This window comes from Oryzias melastigma, linkage group LG12 (assembly GCF_002922805.2).
Source record: "Oryzias melastigma strain HK-1 linkage group LG12, ASM292280v2, whole genome shotgun sequence".
Taxonomy (NCBI): Eukaryota; Metazoa; Chordata; class Actinopteri; order Beloniformes; family Adrianichthyidae; genus Oryzias; species Oryzias melastigma.
This window is the reverse complement of record NC_050523.1, coordinates 17,123,955-17,146,532: the sequence shown is the minus strand read 5'-3', so window position 1 is coordinate 17,146,532 and position 22,578 is coordinate 17,123,955. Positions and strand designations below refer to the sequence as shown.

At 37.9% G+C, this 22,578-nt stretch overlaps 1 protein-coding gene across 1 annotated transcript in view; it reads right to left on the bottom strand.

Annotated features, from left to right (window-relative positions):
* Positions 1–22,578, bottom strand: part of LOC112163056 (poly [ADP-ribose] polymerase tankyrase-1) — an 86,905-nt gene that overhangs the window by 43,185 nt on the left and 21,142 nt on the right. Inside the window, exons 5-6 of the mRNA XM_024299167.2 lie at positions 6,135–6,171; positions 1,700–1,775 (exon numbers count right to left, since the gene is read on the bottom strand). Coding sequence (XP_024154935.1) covers positions 1,700–1,775; positions 6,135–6,171 — 113 coding nt within the window. The remainder of the gene's footprint in view (positions 1–1,699; positions 1,776–6,134; positions 6,172–22,578) is intronic.

The window sequence follows — 22,578 nt, the reverse complement described above, 5'->3', positions numbered from 1 at the left end:
GGCTGAGAGTGGCATCAGCCTCCAGCTGTCCTGTTGCGTTACCCTTTAAGGTGAGCGCAGGTGTGTCCTATAAAATTGAGGTACACACGGCTACCTCAAACTGTTGAAAATGGAACGTACCATTGTTGTCTGTGAGGGAAATGTATTGGGAAGTCTTTGTAATGATAATGTAAGATGCAAGAACTTATGACACACAAGTGATCCTGTCAAAAGGAGCTCTTAAGCCACATTATAATACTTGGTAAGGTGTGTGTACTAGCTCCTTACTGATTACATGTGAAATCTGCACAACTCATGATACACAAGTGCTTGTAGGACACATGTAAGTGGTCAACACAAACAACGCTCTGATTGTCTAATTTCCTAATTTCTGGCAGTAAAGCCGGTTGCAAGAAGCATGTAAGGCTTACCCACTTATTATGCTAACGTCGCTCATGGACTCCTTGCACAGTCTGCAGGATTTGAGGGGCCAAAAATAAGGAAAAATCTGCAAAACACACCTGTGTCTCACCTACTTGCTTTACACTTACACGTTGTTTAAGTGCCCACTTTGGCCTGCTCTTTGCAGCATGTCGGTAGAAAAAAATGTGCAGAAACATTTTCACCCTACAGCTCACCGAGTGGTCTACGTCTGGGTGCCCCGTACACGTTCCCATTTTTCCCCCAAAGACATCCCGTCTTCACACATAAGGGCTGTTGGGACTTAAGCTTAAGACCATTACTTTTTATTTATGCTTGAATACTCAACAACAAACAAGTTGAATTAGCGAATGTCTAACTTTTCCTTATATAACCAAAGAAAACAAATTTGCAGCACAAACAAGATGTTAAACAATTACTCAAATTACTGCCAACACTATCAGACAAATACATAAAAAAAACTTCAAATCTGTAGCTGTGGTTAGATAACTGAGAAAAAAATGTCAATGGTATAAATCACGAAACGAGATTGCAGAAAAAACTTCTTTTGATTTGCATTGTATTATATACTCTTCTAACAATTTTAGCAAATATCTTTTAACAACCCCACCCCACACACACACTGTGTAGATTATACTAATAATGCTAAAAAACTGACTAATTCGGTTTCATCCATCTGAAATTGTAAAACCGTGTATCCAAAGTGAGCAAAAGAAAAGCAACAAAACAATATTTTGTTGCATGTTTAATATTAAAATTATGCTATTCATGCATAACATCTTCATTGCTGATGAATAATATTTTATTATTCAGCAGGTCATCCTTGTCAAGGTTTTTTCCCCTAAGAAAAAGCTCTCTCTTTTTTTTTTTTTTAAACAGAAGTACAAGTTTGCTGCACAAAATAATCCCCACTCCTACACAAAAAAGAAGACATTTAAAATGCACCATTTACAATGAGTTTGCCTGTTTCTGAAAGTGTTTTGTGTGTTTCCAGGCACCCATTATTGTTCGGTATGTGTGTAAATTTATTCAGTTGAAGGTTTTGTGTCTTTCTCTATTAATTTTAATGACTAACAGCCGAGGAAAGCAGCTCATGCCTGCTGGTAAGTGCATGCATTAATTCAAACAGCCAAAACCCAGAGACGATTTGACTTATCTGGCTTGAAAAAAAAAAAAATGAAAGCCACTTGTGCGTCGGTTTTGTAACTCATGACCATACAGTTACACAGTCACTCTGAAGATGCGTGTGAGCTGTTTGTGGACGACACTTGGCTCTTACCTTGCGGCCGTCGCTGGCGTGACAGTTGACATTTAGTGGTGTAAGTAAGGCCATTAGCTTCTCCTCGTTTCCACTCCTGCAAATGGGAACAGAACATACATCATGCAGGAAACATCCATCGGCATGAAGGATAAGCAAAAAAGAAAGTGAAGGAGATGAGAAAAAAAGCAATGAAAAGGCAAGACAAACTTCAGAAATATCTTCTCATCGCAAATATGCAAACTTCTTCTAAACTCGATCCTCACACAGCATCTGGCTGAGCAAGCAAACAAATCTGTGCAGTATATTCAGTTCATACAGCTTCTGTCTTAACAATGACATGGACACTAAAATACCAATCAGTAAAGCTACCTGATCAGAGCCCAAGTGACACAACAGCCCCAAAAGGAAGAAGCAGTCTAGTGGTTTTTATTTTACTTTTTAAAGACTACCATCCACATCGAACATTTATATTCCTGGCTTTTGGGGAGTCTCTCTGCTCTTGTCCTTTTTTTCCCCCCAGTTTTCCCTTGCTTTTAAAGTAAAATTCATTTCCATTCTCTATTCCAAATTTAAGTGTCCCTTTTCTCCTTTGTTCAACTAATTTACTGCTTTTCTTTCAAGTTCTCATAACTGCTCTTTTATGCCTGCTGCCCTGCAGCACCTTTTTACCTACTCTATTCATGCTTTATCCTGAACTTCTACCTTGCTTCACACTTTTACCCATAATCAATAGCTGCTGTGCAGGTCTAATAAAAGAAAGGAATTGAAATAGGTAAATATATAATAAAGAAAAAATAGGAAAGTCTTGGGTTACAAGTTTGACTGTGGGAAGGACTTGATTAAAAACTTTTTAGCTAAAACTTCCACTTTAGGACTTGTCAAGAATTATACTTTTCAATTTAACTCGTTTTAACCCCGACACCTGTAGTTAGGTGTAATAATATTTTTTTAAGTTATTTTGATCTGTTTGTTTAATTGTGGAAGAGCAAATGGCTTGTGACATAATCTGACTGGAACGCCTTATCAGCACTAATTCTACCTATTTTGATAACGAACCAATGTTCCTAAAATCAAACTGTTTATGCTCTCCGTGAGTAAAAATTGAGTAGTTACCCTGGAAAGTAAAAAACTTTTTTGTGTATTGGTTTTAACCTTTTCACTTCTAATTTTCCTCCTTTCAAGTTTTATAGTCATTTAAAATGATTGGAATTATCAAGAAATGAAACCGTGTTTACTGCTTTTAAAGAGTTTTTACAATTATACTAGTCAGATCAAAAGACACAGATCAATATTATCAGTTGATCAAATGACTTTAAGTAACGTTAATGGGGTCATCCAGCAAAGAACTTAGTCAATATTTTGAGCAGCTGTGGGATTTTCCAGCCTGTGACTTGTACGAGGCATTTAAAGCTCTTTAATCAATTTGTCTTTGACATGTCTAACCTTTGTTTTGCCTCTCTACTCTTTGACCAGTGTCTGTTTCAGCCACGGAGTCCAACAAAATCCTTCATTTGCAGCATTTTTGTAGTCCTTCTTTGTTAGGAGAGATTCTTTCGGGGAAGAATTTGTAGATGACAAATGTACAGTTTCAATCTATTGCTTTTTTTTTTTTAACTTGTTCTGCAACTAATTACGTTTTTTAAAAGCTCCACAACATAAGTTGATATACTCTGCAAAAGGGAAGTTCCTGAAATGCTGTTGGGAATTCCTCCATTATCCATCAAGTTGGATGTACTTCCTTATCTGGTACAACTCAATTAGAGATTTTACTATTCATTAGTCACCACTCGCCCTGCGACAGACTGGCGACCTGTCCAGGGTAAACCCTGCCTTCGCCTATCAGTAGCCGGGTAAGGCACCGGCACCCCCGCGACCCCAAAAGGGAAAAAGCGGTCAAGAAGATGAATGAATGAATGAATAGTAACCACTCAGACAGGTTGAGGTCTTTCAGCAGAGCCAGCTGAGGTTTTCTCTAAAGCTAAACAGAGTGAGTTGGAGACTTACTGCTACATCCATTAGAAATAATACAGTCCTTAAATTGCATGAGTTTATAAAGCATGACCTAAAAATAAAAGTAATAAAAAAGATGGTCTTAAACACCTGGTGTTTAAATTTGATGAATTCCGTAGAGACTTACAAGCATGAAGCCTCAATGCATCAGCATTAAATATTTAGCAAAAATTAAACTGTGTTTGAGGTCTGACTTTAAACACTGCAGTGCTTGTGTCATATAATGGTCATTTTTCTGTGTTTTCTCCCACTGCATGCTGTGTACCCCCAAGTTTAGCCTAGAATAGAAAAATGTTTAAGTCGTTTCTAAAATGTGTTTGTTTACAAAAGAGAATTTTGAGTTTCTGTGTTCTGCAGCATAAAAAAGCTGCAAAAATTCTCCCTTACAGAGTGTGACAGTAAAGAAGACATGTTGGTGTTAATATGTTGGCTGTAAGTGGACGTGGTGCAACAAAATTTAGTCTCTCCCTTTGAAAATAACAACATTCCTGTAGATTAGTTTTTTTTTTTTTTCCCTTTCCGATTGAACACATGCACCAAAAACAAGCTCTCTAAAATCCTTGATGACATTTTCTAAGTTTGGAAAAAATGCTCATCAACTGGGTATGCTTTAAACTACAGAGAAAATGTTTCATTCTAAAACAGAACAACTGTGAAGACTGACAACAGAAGTGACTAAATCTGCCCTGTCCTTAACAGCACTTAATAGCGACTAGATTGGGCTAGGAAAATTGACTATAACAAAATTGGACCAAGTGACTGTGACGTCACCCACAGAAAATAATAATCACCGGTACTACCTGAAGTCAATTCAGTTGCCATTTTTTTTTTTCAAATATGGGCACCACTATGTTGGAGCCAGATGTTGTGATTAGTCAGAGACAATTCACTGATTCAACAATCAGTAGTGAGCTTGTTGGAAGGCCACAACTCTACCACTCAGGGGAATCTGTCAATCAAACATTTTAACCCTTGTGATAGCTTATGGGGTCCAGATGACCCAAGCCTTACATTGAAGTGTTATCCATAAATGTGGATGAAAGTGGACAGGATTTCTTGTCTGATACAGACACCAGTGAACATCAAAAATCATTGGAAAAAAAAAAAAAGTTCAGTGCACTGTCTTGTGGGGTCCAGATGACCCCACTCCCAATGTCAACATACCAAGGATAGCACAAGGGTTAAATGTTCATAATGGGGGCCAGCAGGCACCACAAGCTTTCACTAAGGCAACTGATTGGTCAGTTTATAACTTGAATAACTTGCACGACAGAAAAAAAAAATCATCAAAAAAAGAGAATTAGCAAAAACAAGCTGAAAAACATATCAGAGGAAGAAAGGTTGTTCTGACAGATATAATGCCTGAATAATTGCTGTTTACCAATAAAAGTCTATGGGATTTTGGCTTCTTGAAGCCAGTAGGTACTTCCTGTTCGGAAGGAAAGGGGGAGGGGTCATACAGTCCAGCTTTCTTATACAGTCAATTTTTCAGTTTCTGCTTGATTTATCAAGATATGTTTTAGAATAAAAAAGGATTTCTAGGTTGTATTTGTTCCACAGTCTTACAAGAGAAGGGGAAGGGAAAAAACTACTTAAAACTGATGTCAGAGCTGTTCAGGTAAATAATTGATTGCTTTGTGTCAATAAAGTTTTTCAATAGCTTTTTGCATATACAAATATAATCTCAGACAGATAAAGGTTTTCCTTACCTTTAAACATTACTATTTTTTCCTATTTTACTATATAATTTTTAATAGATAGAAGACAATCTCTTACAATGACTTGTGTTAAGGCTGTCAGTGGCTCAGCTGCGAGACTCCCACATTGGGTCCATAGTTTGCACTTAAACAGCCAAACCACCCCATAATACACAGGGGTATTTCTAGGCGAAGCCAGCTGCTTCCTTATGTGCGTATTTCCATGTGTAGCTGGAACAGAGAGGGGAGGGGAGACCGAGGCACCGAGCTCTCGACCGCCCACATCCAATCCCAAAATGAGAGCTATTCCGCTTCCACATGCAGGAGACGGAAACACACAAACACAGCCCACATGCACTGCCAGCATCCCTCCTAAATGTGTGTGTGTCTGTGACCTGCAAGTGCTTAGCTCTCTGGATCTGAAATACCTGACCAGTGTGGGAGCTAAGTGTCTATAAGTATAAACATTTCAATCCAAAGAGCAAAAATGACAAGAAAACAGAAAGAGTCATAAAAGAAATCAAAGATAAAAAAGAAGAATTTGGCAAGAACATAAGGGAAAGAGGAATGGCAATAAAGGTTGGGGAGACGAAAAAAAGTAAGCTAGGTAGGAGATGAGTCAGCCAACAAATTTGATGGGAGAAACATGCACATGAGGTTTAATCAGGTTGGAAGAAGGGAAACAAAGATGCCAAACAGGAGATGAGAGAAATGAAAACAAAGAGCATGCACAGTCTGGTACTCACCTTGCCGCCTCCAGCAGCTCATCCTTCTTGTATTCACCTAGATGGTTACAGAAGATCATGGAGTCAGACAGCGGTCCACTAATACACATCAGCCACACAGAGACGCACATGATCGAGCACACAGAACAAACAAGGAAAGGTCCACACACTGGGGAGGAACACCATCTTTCTTTCTACATAACCCCCCCATCCGTCTATTTCTCTGCCATTCCCACTCAGTGCGCACCCCTCTGGCTACGGTTGCCGTGACGATGTGTTGCCGGCAGCGACCACAGCCCGTTCATTGTTTGGGTGACGAGCGGCGGTCTGACACGCGCTCTGCCTCTATCCGTCTGTGTGTCTGTCCATCCCGCCCTCCTCTGCCGCGTTGTTCTCCGGCGCTTTGGCCGCTGCTCGCGCTGCTTCCCATCACCCCCCGTCTCTCATCCTCTGTCCCCGTCTCTCCCCCTCCACTGTTCCCCTGTATGCTTCCAGCTTCTTCCTTTTTTTTCTCCCCCCTGTCTTTTAGTGAGGGATTAGGGGGCGCAGTTACCAGGAAAAAAAATAACACAACAGAGATAAACAAACCCCTCCCCCTATTTCCCTCGCCCTATCTCCCTCCTCATCACTGCCTTCCTGCTACAACAGTCACAACAAACACACCTTTGCATATGCAAACCTTTAGATGGGGACACGGGGGGGTCAAATGTGATTTATTGAATTTTATTGTAATGATTTCTATGTTAAAAAAAGTGATGTTTGTACTTCACATAACTATAACCCAGAATAAAACATCGGTTGGTGGGAGATTTTCTCTAAAAGAGGTTCAAGCTGTTTCTTTTGCAGATGCACTGAAACTAAAGACTCAACTGATGTTACTTAAACATATGATGAAATAAACATGCCCCTGAAAAAAATAATTTTAACAGTACAGTGAGCTACAGAAACAGCTGACCGATGCTTTTTTAAAACACCAGCTGACATATTCACTTCCCACACTCAGACCTGCAAAAAAAAAAAAGAAAAAGAGAAATACTGAGTCTGTAAAGAAACTTCATGAATTGCAAAGATACAGGGAGTTCAAAATCCAGAGAACGCATGAGAAAATAAAATAAAAAAATCCAACAAAGGCCACGCAACATTTTTTTCTGTGGGCTGAAATGTGGTCAAGTCTCTACACAACCAGCCACTGATTGCAACATCACCTCTCACTGTGAATATGTTCACTGGGAGAACGAAACTAACTGCTTAACTTGACACACAAATTCTTGGCTTGAATACAACTCAGTGTGAGAAACATTTCCTGAAGATCAAATTTAGTAGATCTTTGACTGTTTCGAGCCAAGCTTAGCTTTTCTTTATTCAAATTGTGAATCAGGAATTGAAGGAAAACATGCCATTTGGTAAAGAGTTTATTGGTTATGTCAAAAATATGCAGAGCAGACCACAATCTCCCTTTTCTACTCCATTCTGATGATTCCACTTGCAGACGATTAGATTCATGTAAAACTTTGTTTTCTTCGCCTGAGCTGGAATCTGCCTCAAAACTGTCAACCTGGATATCTCCAATATTGGTCACCCTTTTGTTGAATCTGTACAGTTGGTGTGAGGGGTTGTAAGCTAGCAAGAGCATGTAAACACATGGCTCGGTTATGGGCCGGGTTGCTCCTTGCGAAAAGTCCTGCCCACAACTGTGAGGAAAAAAATCTAATGAACTACTAATGCTCTACAAAAACTATGTTCAGAACGAGACAGGCTTTTTGATTCTGGCTAAAATCAGCATAATCATTAATATAAGACCACTGGGAAAACGTTTTAAATAGACTACAAGATGATCTCAGTGGGACTTTAAGTCAAGGCATAGTCTGCAGAAACTATTATCAACAAAACCCCCAAAAATGAACATAACATTTTAATCCATCCATCTTCTTGGCCGCTTTTTCCCTTTCGGGGTCGCGGGGGTGCCGAAGCCTAACCCGGCTACTGAAGAGCGAAGGCAGGGTTTACCCTGGACAGGTCGCCAGTCTGTCGCAGGGCAACATTTTAATCACAATCTAAAAAAATCTCAATTGTGGAGCCCAAGCATTTAAATTGAATATAGAAACAATGTAGTTTCAGCAGCACGGCTCCCATAACAATATATGCAAATAGGAATCAGGGCTTTCTTTTCATTTTTTTTTTCACTTCATCAGTTTCTCCTTCTTCTTGTCTGCTTCACAGTACATTGATGAGTTGCTTTTGTAAACAACATTTTCAACGTCATAATATTACTGTAATGAATGCAGAATTTCAGTTTGGGTTTAAAAACTTTTGTTTTTATCTGCTGGCACGGTTTCCGGGAGCAGCAAACATGAACAACATCATAGCACACAACATACCAGATTATAAGTATTAATATTTATTTCCATGTGAATAATATATGGAGGGCTTGCCATACACTGCACAAAAGTCAGATATTAGTTCTCTCATTTTTCTCACATTTTTCTCTATCTGTGTATGTGTCAAAATAAAAAAAGGTTTTTATTTTCATTCTTTACTCAAATCAAAACAGTAGCCTGTCAAGCAGTTTTGTGAGGTTTGTAAAAGAAACTTGAAGCACCAGAAGCAGGGATGGTGCTTCCAGCATCACTCACGCTGATCTTAAAACTCTTAATATTTAAGACGCTACATTGTTTATTAGATTTATCTTTAATGTAAAGGTTCTTTCAAATAAAACTGTTTATTCATTAAGTGTTTTATTAATGAGAAAACTGCAGAAACATGTTCAGTAGCTGTGATGTAGTCTTGTTGACAGAAGAACAAAGAAAAACACAGCAGCTGCACACAATTTGTTTTTATCATTAGGACCAATCCTTCACTGGAAGTTGCATTCTGGGAATTTAGTCTGATTTAATGTTTGGACTGAAGATAAAAATGACAAATTTTTACAAGAAAGGGCTTTCAAAAGATGAACAAGAAGATTGTGTTTGTACCAGAGTACAGAAAAAAAGTATCAAAACATAAACGTTCATCTATCCATCATCTGTTCCCCCGAGTCAAGGACACACCGATCTGTTCCTGTCAATACACAGACGTATTTGAAGTCATTTAGTCTAAAAAACCCTGGAGCGATGAGAAGTGTAGGATAAGACAAGAGCGTAAAGAACTGCGAGTGGAAAGCAGCATCAGCAGCTCTGAGCTTGTAACACTACACTGCTGAAAAGTGAAATGGGAGCTTGTTCAAACACCAGACTGAAATGACATATTTGTGCAACAAAGTTCATCTCACAGAGCTGCGGGAAACGCGAAGACAGATCCAAACGAAGGGGGAAAAAAATGAAATACGGAAAAAAGATATCAAAGGAAGCGGTAAATATGTGACAGGAATAAATGGAAGAAAGGGCAATGATAATACGGCGTGTTTACATGGAGCAGACGGAGGGGCTGGGTCAGATGAGGAGTAAAGAAGAAAAGGTTACAGGAAAAGGAACAGGGGGAGGAGGGAGGAACAAAGGATTTGTAGATGAAAGAGAGAAGAGATGATTAGGAATCAGGAGGCTGACATGCATGGATTTGACACAGGATAATTGGTGTTGGAGCAGCTCAGGCCCAACTGTGTTAAGATGAAGAAAAGGACTGGGAAAGAAAAGGCAGGAAACAATATGAAGGAAATACAAAGAAAAAGGATCAACGGTCGAGGAAATCCAGGAAGTAAAATAAAACTCTTATACAATTTATGTATAAAGAGATTTAGCCATCAGTCGGACTTTCTCATCCTGGCGCTCTTTATTATTGACCTTTTCCCCTGAACTGCATCTTCAAAACATCCACTGAAAATTAATTCACATGCTTCCTTTTGTTGTTATGTAAATGGTTTTGTATGTTGGATTATTTTATGCAAAAAAAAAGAACTAATTTTGAAATTGCGACCTTAAACAGCTGAACACATTTTATAAGTGATTATTTTAGACAAATAAAAAAAAAACTCCAGCATTTAATGAAGTTTTTTATTATATAATAAGAATTTCAGAAGCCTTCATTTGAATATAAAAGCACAAGATAACATCATCCACTCTATGTTCATTTAGCTAAAAATTCATGCACTGTATATGAGAACTGGACTATGTGACTCCACCCCCTCGCATTCAAAATAGGAAGAAGCCAAAATCCTATAGATTTCTATTGAGAAATAAACAGTTATTACTCAGTGAGTATAGGTGTCAGAATAATCATTCTTCCTCTGATGGCTTGGTTAACAAGTTTAATTCAATTTTTTTCAGGATATTTGTCTTTATTGCAAGATATTCAAATTATAAACTAATCAATCAGATGCCTCGATGAAAGAATACTTCAAAAGTTTCAAATGTTTGATTGAGAGATTCCCCCGAGACCGCTATCAAATGGTAGTTATCGAGACTTCCAACAAGCTTGCTCCTTACTGGTGAGAGTGGTTGCCATAGCCGACTCGGACCAATCATTGCTTACTGGCAACGTCTGGCTCCAACATGTCAGCATCCGTATTGCGAAAAGATGGCGACTGAACTGACTTCATTTCATTGAAGCCGAATAAGTCATTTTCTATCTGTGACATCACACTTACTCCATCCAGTTCTCATATACAATCAATTGTGAAATCACAGTAAAAGTTTGACCGATGAGAAATTTGTTTTTATCATTATTTCAGTCAAACTTTGGCCTGATTCACAGTGAGCACCTCAGGAGTGAGTAGCAAAAAAACAGCAACAAGGTTTTTCTTAACACATCCACTGCAGTAGAAATGATACTATGAACAAATATGTTAACAAATGGCTAAAAAGGAAGCCTCTTTATGGCGTTTTACAATGTCACCATTACCATTTTAAACAAAACCTTTCAGAAACACAGAAATTTGCATTTATGTTTAGGAAAAAAGCTTGAAGTTTTATTTAAGATTTTTCCTAGCTATGTCGTGATAGTTTAATGTATGTATATTTTTATTCTCTGATTTACATTATGCCTTAAAATAAAGGCCATTGTTAACTGAAGTTGTAAAAGGCTAAAAAAAAAACAACTAAAAAAAACTGATTTTTATGGTCAGAGAAGCACTTTAAACAAAAACGTTTTGTTCAATGATGGATTTGGGAAAACTCACTCTCCAGTAGAAACTGCTTTAACATGTTTATCACTTATTGAAGTAAAAAATTCAGCAGCAAAGCAGACTATTGCAAAATGAACAAGCATCATGTCAAATTTAATTTCTTTCAATAATCAACAAAAGTTAATTAATGACCGACGTCTTTTTCAGCACCTTCTCTTTCTGTAACCTCATGTTTAAACCTGCTTCTCGTTTCTGTGTGAAGTTAATTGCTTAAAATACAGTAAGAGTTAATTACGAATCACTTTAAACTCCCAACCTTCTACCTTGTTTTTTTGTATTGTATAATTATATGAAAGTGTTTGAATGAGCACCGGAGCATAAAAGCGTTTTATACTTTCTTTAAGAAAAGCAGGTGAATGTAATATTATTATGCTTTTTCTTTAAACTACTTCCCTTCTTTCACAGCAATGCTGCAGGCGGTAGCTTTGTGTTTTATTCTCTGACAGTTGTGCAATTTCAAGGAGGTGGTTAAGTGCTGGGCGAACTTTATCGTTCCGAAAATATTTCTCCACAGTTTATTTTACCTTAATTTGCATTACAAGCAGTCAGCACAAACAGCAGAAGAAATACAACAAGTGATAATGAATGATTAGCTTTGGAGTGACAGGTTCTGTGTCCTAACTTATGAGGGTCCGTGTACTGACTTTTACTGCACTTTCATTTTCTGCATTTCTGTTCAAATCTTCAGAGTTAAATTAAGAAGCTGGCATCAGTTTTAGTGAACTGTAATGTCCAAGCAAAGCTAGTTCAAATCAGTATACCACCTCCACCATGTTTAACAATTCTTATCTGTCAGTTTTTAGTCAATAAATTATTTATTTTTGTATTTTCATTTTTTTTAATATATATATATTAAATAAAATAATAAAAGGGAAGGAAGCAATTTATCTCGTCTTGCTGCCAAGAGAATATCATGAGTTACCATAGCAGCAGCCTTGAATAATCTTTAGGGTCAAAGAAATTTCCAATCATTATATATCTGATGATAAGTGATGGGAGTCTGCATAAGCTAATTCTGCTCATGAAACATTCATCCAAATGTTAACGGGATGTTTTGCCGTGTTTACACATTCAAAAAGAGAAACGACACGCGAAATGTACGACGTTAGACAGAGGAGAATGGAAATGTTGTGGTACGTGTGCAAAGGTGTGTCTATTTGTGTGTGCGTGACCGTCCTGCTGACTCCAAACAGTTGAGACAAGGACACGTTCTGCTCGACAAGCCAGCTGTCTCCTGAATAATGATATTATGCCCGCTCGAGTGTGTATGTGTCACTCCCTCAGCTGCGTGCTGTCCACACCAGAAATCACTGTGTGAATTCCAATTGTTGCATGCCTAAGAGGATGTACTTCTTTGCATGCAGTGTGACCGTGTGAATACCTGTGCAGGCACTTATTAGGGGCTGCGACAGTGAGCAGAGGTGAGAGGCATTCACTCCAACAGCAAAAGTGGTTTATATAGAAAGCAGCAGCAGTCTCTGAGCGTGTTCTAAATGGCTGTGATCCTGACCGATGCTGACGAGGCCATGAGTCGCCTCAGTCGCCCCGCTGTCTGCTCGTGCATTCGCGTTGTTGTGCCTTTAAATCACATACCATTCATTGTGGAAGCAGTTTATCTGCTGTTATACAACCAGCGGCTTTGAGTCAGGACTTGACCGATCCACTTAAAGCCAGAGCAAGGTCACAAATGTCCTTCTAAATGGATCTGTAAGAAATGAGACCCATCAAAGTGGAGAAAATTAAGGAGTGGTAGAACAGAAACTCTAAAAGATCCCGCTTGAGCACTTTAACGGCCAGCTCAATACATTCAGAGAGTTCCCTTTAACATTGGACATTCTGTACCACAAACAGCTGCTCTGGATTAACAACGTTTTTTTCTTTTTTTTTGCCGAACATGACACCATCTGATGTTGAGTTGTTGTGTTAGCAGCTTTCAGCAAAGTATCTGATTTTACATAATGATATAAAATCAATCAATGCAGGGGAGCATGAAGAGGAGGAAAGTGATATTACAAAAAGTCAGCAAGCATTCCCAGACCACAAATGAGGATTCATGATTATAACGGAAGAAAATATCTGATTCTTTATCAGGTGTTTACACAGAAACCAAGAAATTAAATTAAAAAGTTTTGATTGTCTATCTGTCAGCCAAAGCTAAAACATTAAATTAACCAGCTATAAGGGAAAAAAATACGTTCCCTTATTCAACCATTTCTATTAAAAAAATGTTTTAATTATATTTAATTACAGGTATGCCTTTTTATTTTCTTAAAGTCCCACTCCAAGCCATTTAAGAAGCATTCCCAGTGGTCTTTTAATTATGATCATGTCATTTTGAGCCAAAAATCTAAAAACCTGTGCCATTTTTAAAACATAGTTTCTGCAGAGCAGCAATAGTTCACCTCTCAGTTGTGGGTGCAACCTTTGGCATGGAGCAAGCTGCTAACCATCTGTTTACACTCTCTCCTGCTAGCTTACAGTCCTCACAACCCCAAACCAAAATTATCACTGCAATAAAAATGGAGAGCAATATTAGAGCTATCCAGCCACACAGTTTTGAGCCAGATTCCAACTCAGAAATGAAGACGTTCATGGATATCTTTGTCTGCAAGTGAATGCATGAGAATTGAGGGTGGGAGCTTGTCGCCTGCCCAGCATATTTTTTACATGAAAAATACATTTTTTTTTAAACAACCTTTGTTTCACAACAATTTGAATAAAGAAATACTCAAAATAACATTTTGAGTTTAATTTTCTTAACATATGTCCTCCATCATCAAATGAATGCCACAAGACTTTCATTGGAGTGGATCTTTAATTTTACATCAGGGAAAGATGATTTTGTTTTTGTGGCTCTATAACAAGACAAAACATTTGCAAAACTACTCATTAATTAAGCATATGCCCATCCTGTTCAAAAACTCCTACATCTTTTTTTAGATTTTGAACCAAAATCTAAGTCATTTGCAAGCCTCAGTTCTCCAACAGAATAAGGCTTCCTCCATACGGTGATATCTGGGAGGTATTTTACAGTGACATGCTTTAAAAAAAGCCAACTCCCTTCCCTCTTGGTTAAAGAGATTTATTTAAAAAAAAAAATCAGGCCACAGTGCAGTCCTCCTTCTCCAATGCAGGGCTATAAACAACAAAATTTGCTGCAAACAAAACAAAAAAGATTAGATCATATTGTAGCTGAGAGAGGCACGAAGAGTCACGCAACAAAACAAAGCCCTGTCAGCTCCTTCTATTACATCTGATCCTCGGCAGTCCTTCCACCCAGCCCGCACGGCTCCACACAATGACGCATCATAAATAATAAAAAACAGCGTTGTAGCAGCTAATCAATGCGTTGTAATATTTCTGAGCTTCCATTTTACCGCACACGTTCCCGATGTTTTATAGTTATTGAATCTTTCCATTATTTCGGTTCCACTTTAATTGTTCAGGAGATCGATTTCTCAGGAGGCGCTTTAATGAGCATGATTAATGCCAAAGCGGAACAACTGAAGCACTATAGCTCTGTGGGACACCAGCACTCGTTTCACAAGCACGCAGCCAAGTGTTTAGCTGTAATTATTTAGGAGTTTTGGGGTCCTCCAAACTACTTTTTTTTTTTTTTTTTGCATAGTTCCCAACTGCTTTCATTGTGCAGCTGTGTAGTCACGTAGAAAACAAGCCTCTTTCCACGGCAGCCTATTTAAACCTCTGATGTGAATCACCGACAATACATTAAAAAAAAGTTAATTGGCTTTGCTTCTTTTCTATTTTTCCTTTTCCTTTAGGTTGAAATATGGCAAAACAAAAGTGTGTTTGTGTGTCAGTTCGACAGTCTGAGAGGATGCGGGTCTTAAGCCCATTCATCACAGGGAGAAAGTCGAACAGCAGTCATCATGGTAATCAATAAGAATGTCTCTGATAAGGGGCTGAAAGCTACACTCTATCTTCTCCTCTCACGCACACTTAAAGATGCACACAAGGTGCAAGATTGGCCGTCTTCCTGCGAGCGTTTTGCAAGGCCAGACCTTCAGAGTGGTTACAGGAGCTCTTTGTCGTCTTGATTAGCCCGTTACCTCCTCTCACAGTTTGCATTCACTTTCCAGTCACCTCGCTTTTTCTCTCTGTTCACATGTCGCTCAAAGACGGCAAACATCTTTATCTTCCTTCTCTTTGCATTTCTCTTCTTTGCCTCTCCCCGACCCTTTTCCTTCATCTCATCTGTTCGTTCATCAACACTCTCCATCTCTCAGCCCCCCTTCCCAGCTTCCTCACTGACTCAAATCTCTCATCATTTTCCCACCAGTCCTTGTGAAAGTGCCTGGGCTCATTTTCGGCTGTCTTCCCACTGTAGGGCTTTCCTCATGCTCTTCAGAACACAAATGGCAAAAACGGCTTTATGTTGAGAAATGCACACGTTATATAAAAGGACAATTATTTGAAATTTAGGGTGAAATAATTCCTTTTAACGGCAATGCGATTTACCTAAAATCAATCCAGGATATCTTCAGTCAAAAATTCAACCAGTGTGACTCAGAGATAAATACCTGGTAATGAACAGTGCAGGTGGAGTTTTCTAGATTCCTTGTTTTTCTTGCAAGACAATCAAGTGTAAATTAAATAGGTGTACAAACAAACAAGTAAACAAGAACTAATGTCAAATCCATTCACATTTTAGTTTCATAGAGTTCAGCCCACTGTTGCTTTTCCACATCAAAATAACACAAAATGAACATTTTGAGAACATTCAACCACACTGTTTGGTCACACGTCTTTGCTAAATTCAAAGTGTTTCCACACGTTGGACTGTAATGATGGTTGATTCATTTTTCGCTGCCGTCACATGTGTGTTGTCCACTGTGAAGGCATTTAGTCATTTTTACATTTAACTAAAACATGCCTCAATCAAAAAGGTATTTTCCAATATTTACATTATTGATTTATTTTATTTTGAAACAATTTTATAACTGTATAGATCGGTTTGATTAACAAGATGCCTCAAAGAGATCAATCTGGTTGGATGGTAGGAATATAAATTGATCGTCGATTAAGTCAATTAATCGTCACACTCATATTAAAACATAATTAAAATTCTTTAGTTTTACCAGCTTGTGCCTTGCAATCTGCTGCTTCTTTTAAGTTGATTCTGGTTATGCTCTTTAACTTAAAATCAGTCACTATGATTTTAGTAAACTACAAAGCCAGATGAACTGTTGGAGCATTACAGCTACAGTCAGGAGCCTCCCAGAATTAGTTTTCACTGCGTTGTTTTGCTTAATGTCGCCTTCTTATCTGTTGCATTTTATGATTGAAAATAGACCTGTTGGTTGATATTGTGCCTTTTAGTCCAAAAAAATTTGGAATATTAGAAGCTTTAGCAGTGCACAGAAATGAGTAAAGCTCTTGAGCTCGCGGGTCTTTTAAAGCCCATACTAGAAGCATATTTCTGCAGAGTAAAAACACAATCAGACAAGATTTTTTTTCTTTTCTTTTGTTTAAGCAAAGAAAAATGGTTGATGAAATGGGTATTTCATCCAACATATCATCATTTTTTCACCCAGTATAAGAGGATCTGTTATGATATTTAGTCTAAATAAATGGTACTTATAAATGAACATCATATTAAAATCTAAAGTTTTCTGTGTTTCTGACTGACTCATGGGTGGAATGCTTACAGTCAAATAGAATTAAAGCTGCATGACGTTTCCTCTAAATTCTGTGTTTCCTGTCAGCTTGGACAGAAAGAGGGTCACACAGTTTCCCATTTGCTTAATTGGACATAACCTCAAAGACAACTTGTAAGAGCTCGATTTCCCATTTCAAAAAGGGCTAGAGGCAGCAGAGATCTGTTCAACTTCATAATCTTGTGAGAGTTTGTCGACTTTTCCAAAGCCTGATATCCACCAGGGAGCTGTGACATTACACCATTTTGAAATTCTCCTCTCATTTAAGCCTCCCTGTAGAATAAAAGCTGAATGGAAGTTATGATGAATGAAAACTGAAAACTCTGAATCTGGATCTCTCATTTCTAAACTTTGCAATAATTAAACAAGTTGATGAGCAAAGTTCTACTGTGGTCTATAGATATGTCAGCAGTACATCTTGCTCTATATACAAAATACAAGAAATCAAGGTGCCAATTATTAAGTGGAAACAATTTGTCTTTAAATTTCCTATATGTTGCTCTGATAACAACAAAAATCTGATGATAATTAGACATCTGATGTGCATATAAATGGTCCAACTATGTGTTTGCCTTTAAAGGGAACAAAAAGGAGGAATCTGACCTCCTCTGAAACCAGTTCCCTCAGATCAAATCCACTTAGGAAGCTAAAAACCAAAGTTGTGTTTTACGTATTCTGATTTCACAACACGCATTTTGACACATCCTACAACAAGCAAGACAGACACAGTGTGTTTTCTCCCCAGCATGAACAAGCAGCTCCGGCAACATCAAAAACTGACTCCCACTAGTCTTCACACTGAAATACAGCCTGTGTTCATCAACTGCTCAGTTCTTTCTTCTGAATCCGAGAGAATCCCCTGCTATGCAAAGACAAAACAATAAAAGACGGCCCTAATCAGCCAGATCTGTCTCACAGCACAACGTCTCACCTTTAAATGTGATTTTTGTTCTGCAGACAGAAGCATATACAGCGAACAAGCAAGCCAAACAGAAACACACTAGCATCACATAGATCCTAATGTAAATGATCTTTATGAGCTACATCAAGTCATAATGAGAAAATGTTTGCAGCCTATGAAGCCATATGTAAGTTAAACATCTTAAAACTTGCTGTCAAATTATTACAAGAAGATGAGCTACTTTAAGAATACAGCCTGAAGATCAAGAAGTCTTCTTGAGAAAATAAATAAAACTAAACCACTATATTAAAGTAAATATCAATACGAAATATTATTGCTTTAGATTAAATATTGCTTTACATAATGAAAATGTATCTTTCAGAATAGAAAGAATTTTGAATTAAAATAAGTTACTACAACAACTGTTGGTCTAACAAATCGTGACCTTAGTTCTACTGGATGCATGGTGGATGCAAGATTGTTAAGAAGACGGCTATGAAGATAGGATAACAAGTGTTTATGACAGATTGTTGGGAAAACAGTGTGAAGAGGTATGTATCATGTTAAGCCTACATCCATCCAACCATATTTCAATGAATTGCTGTCTCATTGTTGTGGTGTTATAGCATTAATTCTGTTAAAGAACTACAATGTGGCTTATGGGACGATGTCACAGCAGCGGGAGGCGCATGCCACGTAAGGAGACACAGAAAAGCTTGTAAGAAGCATTTTTAGCTGTATTAAAACAAACATTCTAACAAGTAAGGAGTTGGACCATTTTTTTCCTGTTGCTTCATTTCTACTTTGTTTACATCATGTGACTACTGGCTACGGTGGCCGTTTTGGTTCAGTCTGATTGGAAACTAACCGAGACCACCTCGAAAGATGGGTCAGAAAGTGATGAACACCATGAGCTAAACACGCAATCAAATGCTCGGTGTGTATGACGCTTTAGAGCTACTGGATTCTTCCAGAAAATGTTTTGCTGCTCCTGTCTTCTAGATGAGCTTCAAAAGTCAAGCTACAGGGAAGAGCGGAGATTCTGTGACAGCATGACCTGAATAAATGCAAACATTCACAGACAGACAACCGTCTTTGACTGTATAATGAGAAAAGATGGAACACTGAAACAAAAATTGCTGCAACATGCGCAGAAATAAAATTAATTTGACAATCAGAGGTGGGGAAAGTGTGACCTCCTTTGTGCTGTCTCAGGTTCTGAGTAGAGAAATTGATCTCACTGAGTCAAGATTGGCCAGAGTGTAAAAACCAATCAAAGGTAATTAATAGCAGTTAATGAACTTTAACTCTGGTCTGCTTTCTTCTCATGAAGTTTTGTCTTTCCTCAGCAGACTTTTTATTGTGCCTAAAACCATGCAAATTCACTTTAAAAAAGGTTTCCCGGTCATCCAAACATCTTTTTCAAAACGTATCTCTCAACTAAGAAGTTGACAATCATGTGGGAAGTTATGTTTCCCATCTCTGAGTTGTAATCTCTTTGAACAGCAGAGAGACTGCTTTGTTAGCTTAAATAATACTAAGCTGCCAAAAAGATTGGTATACACGTTGACAGTTTCAAGTCTAAAACCTTTCTATTATATATATTTTTTGCTTTGCTTTGTTTTTTGGCTAACTTCAAAACCCTTTTAATTCTGCCAGCTGGCTTAACTTCTAGTGAGCAGCTGAAGGCAGTGTGTGAAAGATGATTCAGCAAACGCCTGCCAAGTCATTTTCAAAACTGTCTGTCATTTATAAAACTGTTTTGATCAACTATTTCCCAGATGGTACTGCAGCATAAACCACTTAGCATGTCAGGTGATCGCCAACCCTCAGTTAACAAGTCACTTTTTTTACAGGCAAATTCAGAAGATAGACTGCGACAGCATCGCCATTTTATTTCTAATGTCTAACGAAACAAAGTATCAAATGCGAAACTGTCAAGTTTTATTGTTTTATGATTTTATTATTGCCTCTTCATCATTAAGGATAAACAAAACTGTCCAAAATAAATAAATGAAATAAAAAAACATTACTTCACTTCTGTTTGTTTTCCTAATAGTCTAAAAAAACAGGGATGGTGAAGTGTGTACAAAATCCTTCAACCAAACAAGTTAAAAACACCAAAAACACAATTTCCATCTGAGTGGGTCTTTAACCCTTTAACACTGGGGGTCCAGTGTTGATGTTCTTTGATTTTCTGTAACTTTTCAACTGTTAACGCCATCAATGCAATTCCGGCAGATTCTGAAGGAGAATAACAGCCAGAGCCGCTTTTCTCCTTCAGAATCTGCTAGAATAACATTGATCGCTTTAACGGTTGAAAAGTTACAGTATGTTAAAGATTGTGTGTTTAAGCCTTGTCGGCGACATCTTTGGTGTTAAAGGGTTAACCATCTTTGAAAACCCTTCTTGTTTTCCTCTTGGCTTTAAAATAACACAGTTGAATGTATTTTCTGCATTGCAACGTGCTCTATTTCATTGATTATGGAATGTCTGTATCTTGTTTGATAGTAATAATGTAACTTTGAAACCATTTAATGCATATCTTAGGAGACTTCATGTACGGCTTTCATATTATTTTTTTCCCCTGTTTTTATCATTGCATATCACAGAATATTCAAGTGCTCTATAAATAAAGCTGTTTTGTTGTGGTTAAAAAATAAATAAAAATGGTGACTGGGTCAAACTAATGATCAAGGGATTTACCCTTGTTTCTGGGGGGGGGATTCAGGATGGAGATGCAGATGTTTAAGGATTCAGCTTTAGCAGATCATTTCTTATTTAAGTTTTTGTGAAATTTGTTGTTTTATTTTGAGGTTTAGGTTAGTAGTGATTACAGACATCTAAGCACAAACTCTTAACTGCCATAAAAGTTCTAGCAACTAGAAAAAATGTAAACTTCAAAAGCATTAGAAGACAGAAACTGCGAAAGCAAAGACATAGCCAACAAAAAAGCAGAAGTTGAAGAGTGGAGAGTGATTCATAAATCCCCCCATTTTGATGACAGAAAGAGTGGAAACTTTGAAATGACATGCAGAGAAAAAATAATTGACAAATATTAGAAAAGGAAAAAGACTGCAGTGGGGCAAGAGGCCAAAAACAATAGGATCAAGTGGGAAAAAACAAACAAAACAAAGCCAGCTGATGCTTTGGCTGATGCAAGGATGGAGAGCGGTCGGAGCAAATGCAAGCTAATTAAACAGGGCAGTAATTGATGAGTGTAAAAATGACAGCAACTTAGCGATGATAGGACACAGGAAAGATTCTACAGGGGCAGCTATGGAATGATGAAAGTGTCCTAATCCTCCTTGTGCTTTCTGGCAAGAAGAAAAGATCAATCACAGAAACAAGCAAGACGGATGTAAAGAAAATTGCTCTTGGTGATTCAAAGTTGGCTCCCTTGAGACTTCTTGAGTCGCTGCAGTGTGTTTTTTCTCTAATTAGTTATCCTGAGTTGGCCAAAGGGAAATTTCAGGCTGTTGGAGCAAGAGGATGTTAGTTGCTGAACAGTGAATGGACTGCTTGATGAAGTGTGATCGTGTCACCACTGGATTTGTCCTGTGGACTCAGTCTCAATGGACGTGTTGAGAAAGTTGACAATTTAATATTGTTTGGTCTGCTTTCACACACAAGACGCTCTCAGGTGCAAAGACTGAGGTGGAAAAATCAGGCATTTCTTATAGTTGCTCATTTGCATTCTTTAAGTCCAAAGTGAACTCTGACTAGAATGAGACTAAAGCATGAACAACAACAAAAAATATTTTCTGACTTTTTTTACTTCATTAGATTCTTGTTTTGTTTCTCTAATCATAAAGTTCAATACTTACATTATGTATTCTCTTTGGGTTTGCCTCTGTTCTTTGTTACCTGGAGAGTCTCTATGCATGCAAACTAGGGTGAACCTCACTAGAGTTCATTTGCAAGTAAACAAAGACCCATGTCATCAAGCAAATCCGAGTTTGTCGTTTGGTATTTAACAAAGTTTAGGTGAGTTTCCATGCAGGTCAAAGTGAGTCCTCAATGGAAAATCTTGGGTGATAAGCAAATCATAACCAAACATAGCAGTGGGAATGGAGCCATAGGTCTAATTAAAGTAGGGATCGACTCTACAAATAAAAATGGTTGGTTACTATTGTGTCTTTTTGAATTCTTCTGTGGCTGTTGTAGTAAGGGTCACTGTTGGCATGATGTTTTTGGGAAGAAAATCCTGAGGTCAAACCATAAAAGCCAACAATCACTAACTTTATTCTTGTCAATTACAGAAAAAATATTTTTATAGAAATAACAAAATATTCACATATATGTGTTGATATTGTGCGAGGCAAAGACAGTGCAAACTGGATCATATTTCTTATAAGTTCTCAAAATCATTAGAGGTTGAACAAATCTCAATGTTCAATGCTTGTGACGAACAGTTTGGTATATTGTGTAAGTATGAAGTGGTAAGAGAAAAAATCTACATTCACTCTAAATACAAGTCTTTTCTGAGTAATGTATCCAAAAGCATTATAGTAAGACAAGTATGAGCTGAGATTGGAGAAAAAAAAGATTTTAGGCAGATCCAGTCAAAATGCGGCCAGGTTTAATGAAAAGATGGAAAAAAAATCAACAAACCTCCAGTCAATTTTGTCAGGATTCCCCCTTCAGGCACCACATCTGACCACCAGAGGGAGCCCTCATCTGAGTACTGACCCCGCACTCTCTCCACTCTCAGCAGTCTCTCCCTCAGCCAGATCTCCTCAGCTGTTCCCAATCCACCTCATCACCACC